This window comes from Epinephelus lanceolatus, chromosome 15 (assembly GCF_041903045.1).
Source record: "Epinephelus lanceolatus isolate andai-2023 chromosome 15, ASM4190304v1, whole genome shotgun sequence".
Taxonomy (NCBI): Eukaryota; Metazoa; Chordata; class Actinopteri; order Perciformes; family Serranidae; genus Epinephelus; species Epinephelus lanceolatus.
In genome coordinates, this window is record NC_135748.1 from 35,631,292 (window position 1) to 35,652,582 (window position 21,291).

General features: G+C 40.7%; 2 protein-coding genes across 2 annotated transcripts; one reads left to right on the forward strand and one right to left on the reverse strand.

Moving 5' to 3' along the window:
• Positions 1-4,922: 4,922 nt before the first annotated feature.
• plek2 (pleckstrin 2) lies at positions 4,923-10,927 on the forward strand. The gene is made up of 9 exons (XM_033643507.2): positions 4,923-5,056; positions 5,299-5,463; positions 7,325-7,503; positions 7,630-7,721; positions 7,843-8,030; positions 8,175-8,276; positions 9,879-9,962; positions 10,275-10,353; positions 10,471-10,927. Exons 1-9 carry the CDS (start codon positions 5,003-5,005, stop codon positions 10,596-10,598), a joined length of 1,071 nt encoding a protein of 356 aa, XP_033499398.1. The 5' UTR covers positions 4,923-5,002; the 3' UTR covers positions 10,599-10,927.
• A 1,108-nt stretch (positions 10,928-12,035) lies between these two features.
• Positions 12,036-19,647, reverse strand: LOC117266912 (galectin-related protein B). The gene is made up of 4 exons (XM_033642330.2): positions 19,508-19,647; positions 19,107-19,192; positions 16,253-16,433; positions 12,036-12,912 (listed from the first exon to the last, which is right to left on the reverse strand). Exons 1-4 carry the CDS (start codon positions 19,532-19,534, stop codon positions 12,769-12,771), a joined length of 438 nt encoding a protein of 145 aa, XP_033498221.2. The 5' UTR covers positions 19,535-19,647; the 3' UTR covers positions 12,036-12,768.
• Positions 19,648-21,291: the final 1,644 nt, after the last annotated feature.

Consider the following 21,291-nt stretch of genomic DNA (forward strand, 5'->3'; position numbering starts at 1 on the left):
TGGGAAGAATCAAAACAATTTCCTTTGAAAAGGTGAGTTTCCTCTCAATTAAATGTGTCCGTGTTCTGAAAATTGCAATGCCTTCACTTACAAAACAGTCTTTTACAAAAGAAAAACAACAAAAAAGATACTTATTAAAGTGAATGTGTGAAATTTCAGGGTGTGTAACCATCTTTACTATTCAAACAATCATTTGGAACATATAGTAACATTTCTGACAGGCAAATTTGGGATTTAAGTCCTCATGTTTATCACCTCAGAGGGAATCCTGTCTCCTCTTCAGTCTCATAAAGCACGAGATTTACTGGCAACATCCTCTGTGTAACCAGCTGTGGACGTGGACACGCAAACACACACCCAGTGAACAATAAGTCTGTGGACCAAGAAAACACAGTCCAGCGAGTGTTTGTGTTTAAAGTGTGTGTGACCAGGACAACTGGGTGCCCCACGTGAGCTGACCTGCGTCAGAGCCCTTCACATCCTGGCGTGCCAAAACACCATCATCTTTATTTTACGTAATTAATGTTTGATTTATGGTTAATGTTACACAGAGGGCATTCCAGACACACCTTAACCTGTGACTTGACTACACACTCAACTCAGAGGAGTGTGTTTGACTTTGACTTAAGAAAGGTGCTCGACTCTCACAAGCAGGATTTTGGGTTATTGTTCCTTTATGTGCTGAACAGATTCTTTTCCTGACAGTCAGTTGGCAGGATGCCGGGCTGAGTCTGTCACACATTCCAGTTGTCTCATAACCACATGCTTGTATGTGCAGGTTCCTTCACCTGGGAGACAGACTGGAGAGTTTACAAGAGCCCTGCAGGAGAGAGGAGATCCTTAAGATTCATGCCTCTCTTATCAAATGAGGGCTCAACCTCTGGTTTTCATCCAAAATAAAGATTTATGTGACATTACATGACTGTGACGATTCCTCCATTCCCCTAGGTGTGCTGTTACTCTGCTGTTCCTCTTTGTGTTGCAGGAGCCACATCAGGGCTTGTCATCAACTTCAGGAGCCACACCTGGGCCCTGTGTGTTTTTTGGCTGGACTGCAGCATGCAAGGCCAGCGCTTTGATGGAGAAAGTGTCTGTGAGTGAGTGATGAAGTAACACCATTGATCAGAATGAGCAATGACTTAAGTGTTGGTGTCTCTCCATTGGTTACTGCCCATTTGAATTCCCAAGGGATGAGTCCTAAAACCCGGAAATGAGTTAGCATTTTACTACACACTGTTCCCTCATCTCAGAGTCATCAGGTTTTTGGTTAGATGCCTGAAATAAGACCTGTGGTGAACACAAGCTTAAGAGACTTTCGCATTTTGTTCCGCAGCATAAAACACATTGGTAAACTTGTGAATTTTGAAGCTTCTATGTGTCTTAAAAACCTGGTTGCTAACAGGAGTGTCATCACACTGAGCCACACTGAACACGGCTTTACAGTCTTGTTATGGTGGTGATGTTAGATCATGCAACTGTAGTGTACTTTGTTTATAGCCTAATGTCAGCTTTTTATTTCTGGCTTTACAGAAATCATAAAAGTGGTGTTAATCTATGAAGAATATCTTGCTGAACAGAACGTGTAAGTATCATAAACATTTGTTTGCCACAGAGCTTCTTTTCGGCACTAATCAAAAATCCAATGGACAAATCCCATAGGTTAGCATCACCACTGTGATGCTAACTTCAGAGTCGTCCAGCATTCTATTGCTCATCCAGTGCATATGCCAAGAAAAGTTTCAAGCTGGGGTGATCTCTAGCTTGCCTGGTAGAGTGTGCGCCCCACATACGCTAAGTCCTTTGCAGAAGACCGGGTTGCATTCCAACCTGTGGCCCGGTGTCAACTTCCTGCTTAGCTTAGCTTAGTTTAGTTTAGTTTAGTTTGTTTAGTTTAGTATAGTAACGTTTATTTAGTTTAGTGTACATTAGTTTAGTTAATTTTAATTTAATTCAATTTAGAACCACCAGGGGGCCTCAAAGTCAGAGAATTTCAAATCCTGCACATGAAGGGAAAGTTCATCTGAACATCAAAAATACATATTTTTCCTACTTATAAGTCCAGATCGTTTTGGTGTGAGTTGCCAAATGTTGGTTTATATCAGCTCTAGAGATGTCTGCCTTCTCTCTCATATAAAAAGTGAGCAGCTTCCTGTAGGAACTATTTTCCTTCTAAGGAACTACACCGGACAACTTTATCACTGCACAGACGGAAGCGTGCATCTACTCATGGACGACAGGAGATTTAAGTATTAATGCCATCCTCCTCGGTTGAGCTTTAATGTTAGCTAGCTCAGTTGTGCTAGGTGAGCTACCATTAAATGCAACTAGTACTTAATAAAGACAGAATAAATAATAAAGACAGAAACAGTTAGCGACTAGCTGGTGAACACAGTGGAGCATTTAGCAGCTAACGAGTCTGATACTTCTATCAGGAGTTGGTGGAGACCAAAACAGAGCATAAGGAGAGAGAATATTGGACTTAAATTAACCAGATGGTCAGAACCTCAAAATGTATGTTTATGATGCTAGGTATGGGCCAGATGTGTAAATTTGCAACTGTATGCTAGCGTGCTGAAGCTAGAGCTTAGATCCTCTGCCCGAGCCCGAGCCCGGCCCGCGGGCCCAAGCCGGGTCGGGCTGGGAGCCCCCCTCCCTCTGATGGGCCCAGGCCGGGCCGGTAAGATATGACTTTTTTTTTTTTTTTTTAAAGCTGTGATTTGATAATGTTATAGGCTATGTACTGTAGCGACCCTGCAGTAAATGTTCTGTTATAATGTCAATGTTCTGTGAGTTAATGGCATGTTTGGGATTGAATGAGGTGCGGGGTGTGAGTGTGACGGGGATGAGGAGGGCTGTGTGAGTGCGCGTGCTGGTGTGTGTGTATGAGCGTGCTGGAGGAGAGAGCAGGAGGGCACAGATGGAGTTACAGCTAAGTTGTTGTTTGTTAGTTGTTTTGGCGTGGTTACGGCCAACAGTAACCTGTACTGTTCAGTAATAAACGGTGGTTAAATTGCTGAATAACTGCGTCATCCTTTCCACACGTCCAATGTTGCAACATTGTGCGCGCACAGCCCTTCACCACCTGGATCCTAAAATAAACACCTGTTTTATTACATAATCATGCTTCCGTGTTGCGCCATTCATTAAGATCCTATATTTTTGTCATTCAAATAACAAGAATTGTGGTTTAATACTCTTAATTATAACAGCCAACTTATTGAAAAATGTCAGGTTTAAATCGGGCTCGGGCCCATAATTACAGTTAATTGGACGGGCCGGGACCGTCCCGGACATAAAGTGCACGGGCTCGGGCCGGGTCGGGCTGGATTTTTTGGGCCCGATCTAAGCTCTAGCTGAGGCCTATCTGAAAATGTCAGATTTTGTGTTCACATCTTGTTTCTGCTGCCCTCAAGTGGCCAAACAAACCGTTACTGGTGGTTTAATTAGAGTAAATACTTTGTTAGACTTCAGGGTAAATGTTAAGTTATAAAGCACTCAAAGATGATGTTTCTCCCACAATGTAAGTTGAAAGAATTTATTAGAGAGTTAGATCCGTAGAGAGGTTTAGAGGAAGTTGCTGTCATGTTGACAGTATCTACTCATTTCTGTTCTTTCAGGAGACAGAGCAGTGAATAATGGGCCAGGGCCAGATTTTAGAAACAGTTTCCAAAAAACAGCCAGGCTCACCAACCACATTACTCTGTCCTCCTGTTGGGCACAGCTGCTACAAAGCAGGAGAGCTGTGTTCGACCACCAACTGCTGGTTTTTCATCAAAACGGGATAAAAAAAAGACAAACTGATCTCTCATCTGACAGGAGGATGTTTCCTGCTGCTTCATCTCCAGGATGTGAATTCTTCATTTATTTAAACTGATGGAGTGAAAACTTCTTTTGAGCTCCTGGTTTAGAGAGATTTTGCTGTTTCACTCACGCACACACTCACTCACGTAAACACATACACTCTTGTACTTCTGACTTTGTGAGGGCCCTTATTGACATAATGCATTCCCTAGCCCCTTACCCTTACCCTTACCCTAACCTTAAGCTAAACCTAATTCTAACTTGAACCATAAAACCAAGTCTTAACCCTCAAACAAGCCTTTGAAAAACTGAGGACCAGTCAAAATGTCCTCACTTTGCAAAATGTCCTCACTCTGTGGCCTAAGTACATGTTTTGGTCCACACTGTGTGGCAAGTACAAGTATTCACACATACACACACATACACACACACTGCAGCTATATTGCAATTATCTTCAGGTCAGTGATGTAGTGGTAGTTGATGAAATGGGCGTACCACTAGGTCAGGCATGTCCACAGTCTGGCCTGGGGGTCAACTGTGGCCGGCAGACAGATTTTAAACATTCTGTGGCTTGCTGTTCAAAGTATACCATATGTGTTGGTTAATGAAGCATGACCACTTTGCATTTTTTCCGTTCGCCTCACAATGGCAGGACTTTTGTACAGTTTGTAGACATGCACCAAATAGGAACTACACAGACAGAACTGGTGTATCTTCATTAACAGATTATGTAGCTGTAGTTTGATAATCTTTTCAAAAAGCTGAGGCTGAAGTTCAGGTTTTATTTCCGAAACAAGTCTGTCTTTCCTTTGGTGCCAGAAAAAGACTGGTTGCTGCTTTGTTTTTACTTGTTCTGAATTATGGTGATTTGTGTACATGAATACATCTGCACGTTGTTTGCACATGTTAGATACAGCATATCATGGTGCACTGACATTTGTTAAAAATTATAAAGCCCTGAATGCTCAACCTCTGTGTTGAGCCTCTGAAGGAGTCAGTGCACCCTCATGTGATAACTGGAAGAAACTGCAGCATTGGATTGGCCTCCCAGTGTTGAGCAAGAGGTGTGTGAGGGTGGGTGTGTGTGTGTGTGTGTGTGTGTGTGTGTGTGTGTGATCAGGGTGACGCACTCCCCTCTACATTAAAAACCTGAGCAGGCAGGAACAGACAAGGCTCAGTTGTTAAGATCACACTAAACAGAATGGATACAGAGAAGAAGAACGTGATTCTCAGAGAAGGATTCCTGGTGAAAAGGGTAAGACTATTTCCTGGAATACATGATAATGCATACTCTGTAGAATGTAGATTTCATTCAGCGACATGTAGTGTAGGATGTAGCAGATGTTAAATACATTCAGATTTTTATTTGTGGAACAGAGTTTGAGCTGATGCAAAGTTTAATCACCAAAATCCAAGCAGTTTATTGTCACACTACAGTAAGGTAAAGAGTGTGTTGTGAGTTGTTGAGTACATTTCCAATCATTTTTGTGATTACAGGGTCATCTTGTGCACAACTGGAAGGCACGCTGGTTTGTGATGATGCCAGACAAGTTGCTGTATTACAAGTACGAAGGAAGCAGGAAGGACTCATGTCAGAGAGGGAAAATCCTTCTGAAGGACTGTGAGATAACCTGTCCTTATCTGGAGCATGAAAATCGACCGGTGAGTTCTTTGAGACTCCAGAGTTAGTTGTTGTGTGCTGTTTTAGAAGAACACAAGTTTCAAGGAACTCAAAAGTTTTAGAGGAGTAAAAGAAAGTTTTATAAGAAGATTATTTTTGGAAAGTCACCTTATTTAAGCCTTGAAGAAATGTCATATGGATTCAAATAATTATATGATTTAACATTTGACATTTTTGTTTCTAACATGTCATTACAGCCCTCTATCGTTTTCTGCCTCTTGTCTTAAATGATTAAATAACTCAGCAGTTAAAATGCAAAGACGGCCAAATGAAATAATGAACAGTCATCTTAAAGGGAAGACAACGGAAATATACACAACACACAAAGACACACATTTGAATTTACACTGTAAAGCTCAGTGATGGAAGAAGTACTCAGATTTTTTACTGTAAAAGTAGAAATACCATAGTCTGAAAATACTTCACTATAAAAATAGAAGTTCTGACTTTAAAAGGTTACTTAAAGAGATAGTTTGGGTTTTGTAGTGGGGTGGTATGAGGTACATATCCATAGCCAGTGTATTACCTACAGTAGATGTCTGTCAGTACACCCCCAGTTTGGAGAAGCGGCAGGATTCCAACATGGAAGCTTAGTGATGTACTGCTGTGGATGGGGCAGCAACGAAATGCATTTTATCCACCTAAAAAAAATTAATATCAGTTCAAGTATCATTACATTGAGAGTATTTTTACAGCTTTACCTTTCCGTCAGACAGCCCATTCCGACGGGGAAGACCTTAACAGTTTTAGTTCCCCATCAAAGCCACTTTCATCGGAGCCGCCAGACTCCATTGACAAAAACAGTGATTTTAGCTCACTGAACACAGGAGCTGCTGGTCTACTGCTGCTTCGATCAGTTAGTTTGTGTAATTGTGTGACTTTGGTGAATCTAAACTAACCCTTTTAAACACCAAAGTCACACAATTACACAAACTAACCAACTGATTGAGGCAGCAGTAGATCAGCAGCTCCTGTGTTCAGCAGTGTTAAATCACTGTTTTTCTCAGTGGAGTCTGGCTGTGAAGAGAGCGATATAACAGCTTCATTTTCCAGTTGGAAATCACAGTGTGACTTTAAGGTGAAGCAATAAGGATATTCTAAATATAGCATACATTTCAACTAATACTGATTTTTTTTTTATGTTGGACTTTTTTTAGGTGGCTAAAATAAATTTTGTTGCTGACCCCCCATCCACAGCAGTAGATTGCTTAGCTTCCATGTTGGACTCCAGTCTGCTTCTTCAAACTGGGGGCATGCCAACTTACATTTACTGTATTATTATTATTATTATTATGTTTTTATCACTAATGAATGCATTTTAATGAAGATTGTGAATGTGGAGCCTATTTTAGATACTTTGGATACTAATTGGTTGGTTAGTATTAAAGTGCTGCATCTTATCATGTAACAGAATCATGTATTTTATGTAACTAGTAAGTTATCAGGTAAATGTTGTGAGGTAAAAAGTACAATATTTCTGCCTGACATGTAGTGAAGAAGTATAAAGTTGAAGAAAATGTATATCAGTGTTAAGCTGTAGCACAGTACATGAGTAAATATACTGGTAAGACACATGTCCTTTTTCCATGTTCCAGCTGCTGTTCTTGCACTGCATTTTTCCTTCAGTGTTTTCCTTTGTTTTTATTTTTATTGGTAGAAACCACACTGAAGGTGTGGCGTCACCGTCTGAGACTCTTTAATCTTTCCACATGTATTGCCTCAGGTTACTGTTCTGTCAGGACCTGATTTCCATCATCTACCAACTCTGAAGAACAATTTGCTATCTGTTTTTTTGGGCCAAAAGACTCAACATCAACCTCCTGTCTGTATATTATTTCCCAGTTGGTGTTCAAGCTGCGGACAAAGAATGGGGTGGATCATTTTTTGGAGGCTTGTTCCCGGGAGGAGAGAGACGACTGGGCAGATGACATCACTGCTGCGATCGAAAAGCTGGGTGAAGATGGGAAGGTGACAAACCAGGAAGACCCTGCTGGATCCCAGTTAACCAACGTTGATCTGAGGTAAGTCTTACAAATAAAATTTCACCAACAGGGATGTCATCAGCATGTCTGACCCTGCAAACATGTCGTCACTGCTTCTTTATGACTATATCTCTTTCTCTTTCTTTGATTCTTTCTCTTATGAAGCAAGGTGTTGGACTCCATGTATGACGTCCACAGTGGTATCAAGATGAGCACCCATGTGGAGCAGGGCAGCACTTACAGCAACTGTTTCTCAGGTGAACATTTACAACATCTTTATTCAATGCACGTTTTCATATATATACTATATGTGTGTATACAGCACGTATCTGCTTTCAGTGTCACATACAGACATACATAAATGTGATGTCCCTGCAGGTTCAGCGGTGGTGGACTGGATGGTGTTCATGCAGATGACTCTGACCCGTGTGGAGGCCATGACGTTGGCCTCAGCCCTACTGGAGGAGGGTTTCCTGCGGACGGTCGGTCTGAAAAGTGTGGAGGCTCTCCGCACCGCCGGCCTCGGTGAGCAGTTCATGGACGACTCCACTGCACTCTACGGCTTTGTGAGTATCAGGAAGTCTGAAAACTGTTCCAATCTCCAGCTTGTTGCTGCATGGTGCCACACTCAGAGTATTTTCAGTGTTAGTCCATTTCTTTAGCAGGTTGGAGTTGTGTTTAACCCAGGGTATATTTATGTTGAATCACAGTCTGACAACTTAAAGAAGAGAGGCAGTGTGAAGGCAGAGACGTCGCTGTCTGCAGTGGAGCTCAGTGGGAAAGTGATCAAGCGAGGATATCTGCTTAAACAGGTAAACACGCTGCTGTCAGCCCTGTGTTGAGACGTGAAAATAATAATACCATAAAATTTCAATTAATAGCCCAGGCTATTGTTTGCTTACATCACTGAACTCAACAGTCCTATATTTGGGACAGGCCTTTAATTCCTTTCACACAGAACTTCTGCTCAGCAAAGATGGAAAATACGATCAAATTGTTTATTTAAACAAGTATGAATATTACTTATCAACCGGCAGCGCATCAGAGACAGAGAGAGAGTTACGGTACCCAGCATACCAACACAGCACCACTTTATCCTGTTAAAACAATACTCACAACTTGGATTAATTTCTATTAAAAACCCTTTCGATTCTTTTGATCTGAGGACCCTTAGCAACACATTCTAACTTTAACCTTGTCACATATTGAGGTTTGGTCATGGACCTTTTGAGTCTAGTCCAGATACAACGTGCAAGGTACCCTGGGTGTGTTGGTTGTTGACGTTCTGGGACACTGTTTCAACTTCAGCCTGTTACATGCACTGTCTTCTTTCAAAATACACTTCTCTTTTCACAGGAAATTTAACATTTACATACAGTCTCTTTCAAAATAAACGCACTACGTCAGTACAATGCAAATTGACATTTTTTTGCCTTAAACAACAAATGCGTGGTAAGGTTTAGGAAAAAAGAACAGGGTTTGGCTTTATAATCTTACAGGATGCGAACACTGCTATCCTGGGTGAAAGTTAGTGTTTGTTGGACCCATCCAACCAGCCCCCAACTTTTGTTCTCTCCCTGCCGTGTTTCACCTGACGCTGCCGAGCGCTGTTTAACTACAATGGCAATTAGCCGGGTAACATGCCGATGTTAAAGGATGCCTTTTTTAGTCAGTGTCTGACGCTGCAAGTCACTGCCCAAGCGCCGGATTTCGACTTCGGACTTTGGAGTTAGACCGGGTTGTCCGTAGGGACTAAAGGAACATGAATAACTTACAGGGTAATCGAGGAATAGACACATAATTTTTTTTTTTTTTTAAGATTATGTTTTGTGGGCTTTTGCCTTGGATAGGACAGTGTGTGAAATGGGGACAGAGAGAGAGAGAGAGAGAGCGGGGACTGACACGCAGCAAAGGGTCGCAGGCCGGACTCGAACCCGCGAGCGCTGCAGCGAGGCAATGCCTCTGTACATGGGGCACCAGCACTATCCACTACACTACAGCCGCCCCGAATAGACACATAATTTGAGGTAGCCAACAACCCGCTTTTATACAACTGAAGAACCTCTATTAAAAAAAATACCCAAAAAACTGCTTGGCAACCAGACCAGGCCTCTCATTGAGACAGGCCTTTATTTGTCAAACTGTGGAGCCACACCAGGCTAATAAAAGGGACTAGTTATTTACTTAGGGCTAGGCTTGTAATTGATAAGAGACTTGATGACTTATTACAAAGTGAGAATTAAGCTTTTATTTATTATGAAATAGAAAGGATAAACACCAGCTAGAGGGGGTTTTCACAACCTGGCAACCTTATTTCTTCTATAGCTGTGTACTATTTACCATTATATCTTATGACTATAACAAATGCATTCAAATATGATGTGATTAAATGAAGACATTTTATTTAAACACAGGGACACAGAAGGAAGAACTGGAAGGTGCGACTGTTTGTGCTGCGTTCAGAGCCTGCTTACCTTCACTATTATGACCCCACCAAGGTGAGTGTACAGCCCATACTATGGAGGCCCTATAATTAAAATGACTAAAGGAAGTGATTCACTTACCAGGTAAACCTTAAAGAAATCTGGTTAGTGTATTCCACTTATGGACACAGCAAATGCAAAATACTGTGTATGATGACGACACTGAACAGAGGAAATCCCAAACCAAACAAAGCTTTTGTTTGCTTTGTTGCTGCCTCAGGGCGGCTCTGAAGCTGTCATCTATTGTAACACTCATAATTCTTAGTAATTCACTTCTACATAATCTGAGTCAGTCTTATCCACTTCCTGTCTTATGTCACTTGTCAGGATGACATCAGCCCCGCTGGCGGCTTCTCCCTGCGAGGCTGTCTGGTGTCTTCTCTGGGCGATAACGGAGTTCCCTCAGGTGAGTCACTGTCTCCAACCACAGTGACCAAGATGCTACACTTCTAAACAAAGTTATTAAAGCAAATGATTACAAGATAGGACAGGTAATGATTTTGTTTTTACTTCTTTCACACAGGTGTGAAAGGCAACGTTCAAGGCAACCTGTTTAAAATCATCACCCAGTCAGACACACATTACTTCATCCAGGCTCCGACCCACCAGGACAAGATGGCGTGGATAGATGCGATCAGAGAGCAGACATAGAGCAGCGAGTTCAAACATCACTTCCTAAAATGTCCACGGGTTCATTGATCAAGAAGAAAGATTTACACATTCCATGAATGTTTACTGTAGCAACAAACTGGGATCATGCAGTTTAAGTGAAAGTGTTAGTGGTTACAAAACATTTCTGTTCATTTGTCTCTAACGTGCCAGTGCTCTCTGCTTCATTATTCTGTGTTTTAAAGTTTGTACAAGGAAGATTTGAAGGGTTTTAAAAGCCCAACAGTTGTAGCAGTTTATCTTGTAATTATTCAGTTTAAGTTGTGTAATGTGTTTTACATTTTTTCATTAATAAACATTTTTGTATTCAACACATATACTCCACTACTTTCTATGGCTTCAGATTCTACTTTTTCTTTTCACATTTTCTACAATTACCACTATAATATTGTTGCCATGAACTCTCTTGGCAGCAATAATCATGTGGTGAAAATCTGATATCATGCCAGCCCTCATGTTCAACTAGCCCAGGGGTAGGCAACCTGTGGCTCCGTAGCCATATGTGGCTCTTTAGCCCCTCTCCAGTGGCTCTCAGTGGCTTTGACGACATTCTCCACTTGTAAAGATGTGTAGCCTATACACTGAATTAAAAGCCAAAACAAAAATGTGCATGCATCTACAGCCTGGCACCTTTTCAACAAAATGTTGCCAAACCTCAACAGTCGTGGCTCATCTTGAGCCTCCCTAGCTAGGCTAGCAATGGATTCCAAATCCATAAAAATAAATGTCTCAGAGGAAAATACAGAATTTAATAGTGCATGGACAGATTTATTTGCTTTCACTGCCAACACTGCAATAGTGTTACTATAAGGCTCAAATATATTTTGCAGCTCCAGACAGATTTTTTAAAATTATATTTGGTCATAAATGGCTCTTTTGATAGTTAACATTGCTGACCCTTGAACTAGCCTATATACTTCAACAGTTCCTAAAGTTCTATTGATGCTTTTGGTTTTGGTGTGACACCCCAAGATGTTAGTGGCCCCATGTGGCCACCCCTATTAAAGATTTCTGGGGGCGCCACTGTGTAAAACAAGTATTAAAATGTATTGTATTAAAACTTTTACTTGTTGAACGCTGCAGAAACCCTGAGTGGAATCTTTTTTATGGCTTTATATGGCACTATTCATAAGAATCCCCAAGAGGAAGTACAAGTAGAGACAAGAAAAGCCTCAGGAGGTATTTCTTACAATCATCAAGTTTAGGTTGAGGCTGGCTGCTCCCAGTAATCACAGACAGACACTCCTACTCAGCAAGCTGAGTCGAGCCTTATCTGAATGACTCAGGCTGAGCTGGTGTTGGTTTACAGTGAAATCATTAGTGACACAATACCTCATGATATATGATACTGCACAGCGGGGCTTGGAGTAAATCCAGGAAGCTGTTTCTCGACCACAGAGCGGAAAACAACAAACACAATAACAACAAAAGTGATTTATTGCAGTGAAGTAAAGCCAATATGAAACATTCACATAAAAAGTGCTCGGGGGAGGAGAAAAGTACACAAGCTGATAAAAGTACAATAACAGAAAGTGTGACATAACCTATAATCCCTCCAGCTGTGTAATCTGAAGGCAAACTGAGAGAAATCAAACACACTGTGTGAATAACTGGCATGCACTACTGTACGCTAAACTGTTTTACATTATTACACCTGTTACAGTACTTAGTCGGGCACAGAATGACAATCAGCTGATTTCAGAAACATTCATCTTCATGCAGGCGCTCGTAAACGTAAGTGCTTTCAAAGGTTAACTCCAGAGAAATCAAAGACAAACGTCTGAGATTTTTAAACGCACAAAGACGGATGCAGCACGCCTTTTACAGCAGTGACACATCACGTTTGTGCAAAGGGAAAATGTTATAGCTTCGACCACTTTTGCTTTCGGTTCAAATCACATTCCTCGGTTGATTAAAGACATTTAGCACGACTGTCACATTCAGTCATTATCTTCAAGTCCCCAAACAGGTAATCTAGTGAAGGCACTTTGTCTTGACACGTGATTACGAGGCAGGTTTTTAATTTTGTTTCCCCACATCCCCATCATGGGTTAATTTATTCACTCAAAAAGTAGCTCTATTCTAACCGTATGTGTTGTACACTGTCCCCGGAACATCCTCAGTTTGTTAATCTGTAGGCGAGAAGCTGCTGCTAGGCCACCTTGGTGAGCTGTAGGTCTCCAAAGACTCGTAAGGCAGTGAGGGAGGCGAGCCGGGAGATGCGGTGGGTGAATCCACACAGAGGCTGTCCGTCCACCAAGATACGAAACTGCTGGTGCTCACAAACGATCTCCATCTGACAGTCAGAGGGGATGAAGAGGAGGAGAAGGTCAGTCACTTATATTTTGTAAATTGTAAACAATTAAAACAGACCATTCAGTCAGCAGAGTATGAAGAGTGATGGATGTGAAATGTTCAGAGTTGGGAGAAGTGCTCAAAGCTTTTACTTAAGTAGAAGTAGTAATACTGTAGTGTAAAATACTCTCTACAAGTAAAAGTCATGCATTAAAAATCTTACTGAAGTGAAAGCACATAAGTGTTGGCATCAAAATATACTTAAAGTACCAAAAGTGCAGAATGGCACATTTCAGTAATATTCATTCATTTTCTGTAACCGCCTGTCCTGTTGGGGGTCATGGGGAGCTGGAGCCTACCCCAGGTGTACCCTGCCTTGCATTGGGTGCATTGGGTGCGAGGTGGGGTACCATTCACACTCACATTCACACCTACGGACAGTTTAGAGTCACCAATTAACCTGCAAGTCTTTGGACTGTGGGAGGAAGCTGGAGTACCTGGAGAAAACCCACACTGACACGGGAAGAACGTGCAAACTTAGAAGGGCTACCCCATCTTGGGTTTGAACCAGGAACACTCTTGCTGTGAGGCAACTGGATTATAATTACTAATACACTGTATCTTACTATATAATGATGAAAACTCTGTCTGTGGGTGTGTCTGTGTGTCTGTGTCTCTGTTCCACGTTTTTCTCCTCACTGACTTGGTCAATCCATGTGAAATTTGGCACAGTGGTAGAGGGTCATGGGAGGATGCCAATGAAGCAATATTACATCAATTGGCCAAAGGGGGGCGCTGTAGCAACCAATTGAAATTGCAAACTTTGAATGGGCATATCTCATGCCCATATGTCGTAGAGACATGAAACTTTGCATAGAGATGCCTCTCCTCATGAGGAACAAATTTGCCTCAAGAACCCATAACTTCCGGTTATATAGATTTTCAGCCATTTTGAATTTTTTGAAAAACACTTCAAATCGATCTCTTCCTAGGATGTTTGACCGATCTGCATGAAACTGGGCGAACATAATCTAGGGACCAATATCTAAAGTTCCCTTTTGGCAAAAATTGGAAAACTTACTAAAACTGAGCTTCTATAAGGCAATGAATATTGCGGAGGGCGTGGCTCATCACATAAAGGTGTATAACATCTCAAGGGTTTCACCCATCACCACGCAACTTTGTAGGCATATGACCACACATAATCTGAGGGGACCCCTCCATTATTGACCCCATCAAACAAAATGGGGGCGCTAGAGAGCTAATTTCTTATCTAGGCCGAACCGCCATATCGATTTTTACTAAACTTGGTAGATATGTAGAACAGGACGCCTCAAGGTGACTGGAGAAATTTAACTCTAATTGGCAACTGGGTGGCGCTATAACAACAGAAAAATGCTTAAAAATGGTTAAAATGCGACAATCGCTGTGGCTCCCCCTGTGGACCAATGTTTTGTTTTTTTTTTCTAATTTTTGGTATGACTAAGTCATGGTATGGTATGCTGTACATAATCACGGAAACTGTCAGTGTGTAATTCTGTCAGTCAGTCATTCTGTCTGTCCCACATTTTTCTACTCACTGACGTGGTCAATCTATGTGAAACTGCACATAGGCATTGTGGATTGGCATAGGTAGAAGGTGACAAAGCTACCGATGGGTATGGACTAGTGTACATTACTTTGATGTTGCAGTTGGTAAATGTAGAGCTAATTTTAATTACTTTAAAGCCTGTTCTGCTGAGTAGTTTAACCTATAATAATACATCATTATTAGTTAATTTATATTTTGTATTAATAACATAAATCTGCAAAGTAACTCAATCTTTAAAATAAACATTGTGGAGTAAAAAGGACAATATTTGCATCTAAAATGAAATAAAGTAAAAGTTAAAAGCGCGGTAAAGTGGAAGTATAAGTACCTAAACTTATTAACTAGTGACTAGTACAAGTAAATGTACCTAATTACATGCCGTCAATATTTATACACTAAAACTTGCTTGCAACTTAAAGGTCCAGCGTTCAGGATTTAGAGGCATCTACTGGCATCAATGATATATTTATTCATCACTATGTTTTCATTAGTTTATAATCACCTGGATATAAGAATTGTATTTTCGCTATCTTAGAATGAACCGTTAATATCTACATATGGAGCAGGTCCTCTTCCACAGAGTCCGCCATGTTGTCTCTACAGTAGTCCAAAACGGACAAATCAAACACCTGCCCTACGAGGCCATTTGTGTTTTTGCATTTTCATGTCAGCCACCACCCACCGAGCACCAGACATCAATGGACGCTATTCTTTGGGGTAAATCTGTATGGCCCATCCTGCACTTTATTTAGCCCAGAAGAGTCCTTGAAAATTAGGCTGTGTTTAGTCTGTCTGATTGGCCCAAATTTATCCCAATAAGATCACATTTGCAAAAACTCAGCAAACATTGAGATGATGAATGACTGTTATGGTTTAAAAATAGCCTTTTGAACAACCTGAAAAAGACATCTTTTCACCTTACGCTTGTCAACCAAATCTAAATGTTGTTGAGATGTTGTCGTTTCAAAGTCTTCAACAAGGTTTTGCTGGGTGGGGTAGTTCTCCTTGGCACAAGAAAGAAGTTTAAGTTCTGCAACCTTATTGCTAGATGCCATGAAATCCTAATGCTGGACCTTTAAAGGCCCTGAAAATATTTCTTACTGTGAGCGACGTGGTCTGACATGAACACTTGGAACAGTCTTAGTTATTTGACTTGAGATATTTCTGTATTTATGTTTTCTTCCCTGAACTTTAACTTTGCTTGTTGCTTGTTTAGTCATGAAAATCTGATGTTATACAGTGAGATTTGAAACCATGTTTTTAGGAGCTTTAGGGAAAAAATTCTTGGGCTGAAGCTAATGCTTCCTTCAGGGTCAGAAGATGAACTCAGTCATAATGGATCATAATCTCCGACCCTGTTACATTCTCTGCAGCATGAATTCGATTCACAGCAGGTCTTGCAAGCGTACATTTTTGTGATGGCATGTCATGTGATTATTGGATTTTGATGCAACAGCTCAAAGACAGACCCATTACTTCCTGTCATTAGCCAGGCAGACAGATTTGCCTGTAGTGTATGTTTAAAGCTGACTTACAGAGTGATTCACACTGAGTGTAACTGCAGAAATAAGTTTACAGTAACTCCTGCATCACACACATTACATCACTCAACAGAAGAAAGTGTACTAACATGTTAAGATGTTGTAGGAGTTCAAGTTTATTCCACTGTGGCTCTCACTGTCAGTAACTGAGCTGGTGTCTTCCTACCACCCACAGCCTATGAACATAACGTCAGAAAATGTAAACGTACCTTGAAGGATTCCCCGGATGCAAAGGGAAAGAAGGAGAGGGTAGTTTCAGGTCTTCCCCACTTTCCAGCCAGGCGGGCGTTGCGATGGACGGCTTTATCCATGAAGCTCACCTTTAACTGAAGTCCCACATCTCCCTCTGCGTCCTCCTCCTGAGGCTTACTGGACAGAACCACCTCGATGCTGCTCGGAGACACACACACGAGACATCAGGGACGGACGAGAGTTTATGAAAGTTAAAGAAAAGACTCACACGCAGAGGTCAAATGTAACTCAGTATGTTTAAGTCAAGCACTGTCAATCTGAGGTACTTGAGTATTTCTCCCCATGCCACTTGTGCTGCACTACATCTCAGAGGCAGATACTGTACATTTTACTCTACTAAAATTATCTGACAGCTTTAGTTGCTTTACAAATTAAAAGATTTTTGCACACATTTACAAATGTTCAAGTACGACTGAAATAATTAATAAGTCAATTGATATCAAATTATTTGGCCTCTTTTTTTGATAATAATTTAGTTAATTTTCATGCTTTCAGCTTCTTAAATGTGAAGATTTGCGGCTTTTTCTTTTAATAATTTAATTTGATATTTTTGGATGTTGAGGTCTTGACTGTTGTTCTGACAAAACAAACGTTATGAAGGTGTCACATTGGGCTCTGGACAATTGTGATGGTATATCTCTCTATTTTATTCATTTATTTATTTGACAAATAAAAAACAAACAGTTGATTAATGGAGAAAATAATCATTAGTTTCAGTAGATAGAAAATAGTTAAAAATGAGCTCCACCTCAAACAGCTACAACAATAATATCCTGCTTTTACATTACTGAATACTTTTACTTTGAATACTTTAAATACTGATATTATTTAGGTAATATTTTCAATGCAGGACTTTTACTTGTAATGTTTTTTTACAGTGTTTTATTAGTACTTTTACTTAAGTAAAGGATCTATACTTCCTCCTCCACTGCTGACGCAGCTCTTCTGTCTGTTTGCCTTTCATTATCTTCTGATGAATCAGCTGGGTTATATATCTGTGTAGATTATCTGGAGAACAGTGACATCTTCTGGTCTTTATCTTAACTGTAATGTAGCAATGATGCATTTAATGAGGACTGACTAACAGATTTATAGTTGATAGAGGGCATAAGCACACTCATCAATAAAAAAAATGTGTAGAGGACATGTTGGATTATTTCTGCAGGAGAATTTATTATGGTGTACTGTTTATTTTTGCCCAGTTGTCAATAGTAGTAAAGTAAATTTACTCAAAATGCAAATGCTGTACTTTAGTACAATTTTAAAGTACTTGTACTTGAGTATTTGCATTTTATGTGACTTCTGCTCCACTTCAGAGGAAAATATAGTTACTTTACAGATTAATATTTTTACAGAGAAAACATGATGATAGATATATGATATCATTTATAGAATACGATGCACTGCTAAACATTTGACCATCAGACATTATATAAAGTAGTTAAGTAATTAAGTTAGTAGTTAGATAAAGATAGATATACTCCACTGTCATATACACACAGGCCCAAAATACACACCCATGCACCAGCATGACCTATACATGCATTATATGGCGAGATGTCAGAGTGAGGGGGCTGCCTTGGACAGGGACCCCAAGCATTTGGGGTTTCGGTGCCTTGCCCAAGGGAACATCGGCAGTGCCTAGGAGGCGAGCTGGCACCTCTTCAGCTACCTGTCCACGCTTCATACTTGGTCCATGGGGACTTGAACCGGCAATCCTCCAGGTCCCAAGCCAAGTCTCTATGAAGTGAGATACTGCCGCCCCATGTATTGCATGCATGTAAATGCATCAACAGGAGAACTTTTAGGTACATATGCTGCATTACTTCAGTACTTTTACTTATGAAACACTTTGAGTCTAAGACTTTTACTTAACTGGGAGTATTTTACAATGTGGTGTTAATACTTTTACCAATAAGTAAATGATTGGAATACTTTTTACACAGTGATCATGTACATGGTCGTGATTACATGCAAACATAACAATTAACATAACAACACTTTTCTGCATAAATCTTCCATTTTGCAGGGAGTTCATGCTATTGGCATTGTTTTTTTTTTTTTTTTTTTTTTTTTTTTTTTTTTTTTTACAGTTTTTGGTAATTTACATTTTATTTGAACCTGATCTGAGCACCAAGATGACAAAGAAAATGTTTTGGCTGCACCTTTTTGATGACCCAAACAGTAGATTTGGCATCTGGCAAGCTCAGACTAACAGTTAACTTGGCCTTTATCCTGAACCCAGCTACACAATCATTCCTAAGAAATAGAAATCAAAATAAAAAGCTCTGTCATGTTGCATTCAGTAGCCTATTTAGGAAAAGGGTCATTTGAGAGCTCCTGATGTCCCTGCTGCTAAAAATAAGTTTGCTGACATAAAAAAAAGTTCAGCGTCACGGTTTATTTTTCTACAATGTTGTCTTCGGTGCAGCCTAATTTTCATCTATAACTGGACCTCGATTGAAGTCTGAATCACTATACAACCAGCTGATGTTATCAAACCAAAGCAATCCCAGTGTGACTCTTCAGATTTCATGGGATTTTGCAGCTCTCCCACGCACATTCACATACTAACCTATAATTAGGAAACGCACTGACATTACAAAGATATTTTCCCAAAACAGGGACTAGCTGGGTGGTTGGCATATGCGCTCAAACACAGGCAGCAGCTGTCTGTGCGCTTTCACAATCCTGGTTTGGGGATTTTTTTATGACTGACTTTAATTGGCTGCCACGTCACGTGCACTACAGTACATCAGTAATGTATATTCCGCTTTTTATTCCGAAGTGAAAACAGGTGTGTGCACTTACTTCTTAGGTTTTTGGTTAATAATTCCCATAACGACCAGTTTCATTGAAGGCCGCAGCCCACCCTTTATCTCTCCGGTGTACTCCCCCTGTGAAACAATAGACATGTTTTGATGAGCGGTCAAACAGGGTGAGGCCTACACCTAAACACACTTAGTGTGTTAATGCACCATGGTCCCTCATCATGCAGCCTCCTGAGGTCTCAATCTGCGCTGAGCTGCAGCCTATGGCACCGATGGGAACAATAGCTGTATTGATCCACATCCTAAACAACCAGTGACTCAGCTGGACAAACTAAGCTCCTCTGTTTCCCTCCGAAGACACACACAGTGAATGAAATCATATTTTTGCTGAAATGATGCAATGCATGCCGTAAAGCTGACAAAGAGCACACAGCTACATACATTCTCTTTCTTGTCCTTTTCTTCCATTCCACTCAGGGCGTGATGCGGTGTGGAGGTTTCGAGCCGGTGATGCCAACTGAGGACTGATTGACTCTGCCTCCAGCTGGCAAACCCCGCCTGTACTACGTTGTCATAGAGACAGGCTCCCAATTTGGCGGTGATGGTGGTGGGAGACGGGCGGAGAGGGGGATGTATTATAAAGCTGAATAGACACATTTCAGTTCAATATTAATTATCTGGATGAAAAGTTGGTTAAAGGAGGAGGCTGTTTTGGGGGAACCGATGTGAGGTGTGGTTTTTTGTTGCGTCATTTTGAAGCTGCTCTGTCAGTATGCAGTAGCCTAACTGTCTGCTTCACATTTCTATAGTGAAGGACACTGTGTGCTGCAACCTTCAACCTGATGCTGCCTTCATGGTCACGGTTGTGCTCGTTCAACTGGTGCGTAAACATTACTCAAGACACTTCAGTATCATCCTGTCTTTAGACTCTTATTTTATTTTATGTTTTTGGTCTTAATTTTGCATTTAAGCCCATCTTTATTATTATTATTATCATTAATAATAATAATAATAATAATACAGATAATGATAATAATAGCCTAATAATAGCCTCATTTGTAGGAGGAAAGTAAAAAAGTAAATCTATCTTGTTTCCTCTTTTCCAGCAACAGAACTTGGTTAAATCTCAGTGGTGGTCCAATTCAACAGTGTTGGAATGTATTTACCGTAAAACTTCAATTAAACGGCCAGTCCCTTTTACTACCCTAGTTTGGCAACACATTTTGACAAATACAAGGGGTGACTAAAGTTTTGAGCCTAACCCAGAAAATGAGTAGCAGAACAAGCCAAATTATTATTTTTTTATAATCTAGCACCTTATCTTATTATCATCATGTTTCAAACTCTTTTTGTTTTATTTTTGTAGATTCCTGAGGTGAATAGAGTATCGTGCTGTGATCAAATATCTTCACCTCAAAGGAATGTCACCATCTGAAATCCACCAAGATATGCTCAGTACTTTTCACGACAATGCCCCTTCATATGCCACAGTCAAACCCTGGGTACAAGAATTCAAGCGTGGCAGGGAGAGTGTTGAAGATGAGCCGAGGTCAGGGAGACCATCAACTGCCACCACCAAAGAAAACCTCGATCTTGCCCTGGACATGATCATGCAAGATTGCTGATTGTCAACATGACAAATAGCAAGTAGCAGATCATATTCTGATGAATGAGCTTAGCTTCTCAAAAGTTTCTGCTCGATGGGCCCCACATCTTCTGACTGCTGAGCAGAGGCACCATGTCAAGGAACAATTTAGAACTGTTTGAAGCTGATGACAATTTTCTTGCTCAATTCATTACTATGGATGAGCGCTGGGTCCACCACTATGGCCTGTCTCAATTAGACACCTGGACTCGTTGCCAAGCAGTGTAACTGTTTAGATCGCACATACAAATCTAAACTTTTGTCAATATGGAGCTGCTACACATTGTTAGATCGGTTGATTTTATTTTACTGAAACCATGAGCACCAGAGAGGACCTTGATTCATTCAGATTTACTGGCGTCACGAAAACAAATTGTGCCTCCCTTCTTCTGAGGCAGTCATTAAGTCAGACCATGTGTCCATTCCTTGATTAGCTGATAAGTTATTCATATTCCTTTAGTCCATAAGGGTCCTCAGATCAAAAGAATCAGATGTGTTTTTCATGTAAAATTAATTCAAATTGTGAGTATTTTTTTAACAGGATAAAGTAGTGCTGTGATGGTGTGCTGGGTGCTGTTAT

Bases quoted from the DNA above. Each gene is read 5' to 3' on its own strand.
- LOC117266912 (XM_033642330.2), bottom strand. From the start codon at position 19,534: ATGGAAGAAAAGGACAAGAAAGAGAAT. The intron at 19,193-19,507 runs GTATGTAGCTGT...ATTGTTTCACAG, and splicing joins AAAAGGACAAGAAAGAGAAT to GGGGAGTACACCGGAGAGAT. The intron at 16,434-19,106 runs GTAAGTGCACAC...GTCTCCGAGCAG, and splicing joins ATTAACCAAAAACCTAAGAA to CATCGAGGTGGTTCTGTCCA.
- plek2 (XM_033643507.2), top strand. From the start codon at position 5,003: ATGGATACAGAGAAGAAGAACGTGATTCTCAGAGAAGGATTCCTGGTG. The intron at 5,057-5,298 runs GTAAGACTATTT...TTGTGATTACAG, and splicing joins AAGGATTCCTGGTGAAAAGG to GGTCATCTTGTGCACAACTG. The intron at 8,031-8,174 runs GTGAGTATCAGG...GTTGAATCACAG, and splicing joins CCACTGCACTCTACGGCTTT to TCTGACAACTTAAAGAAGAG.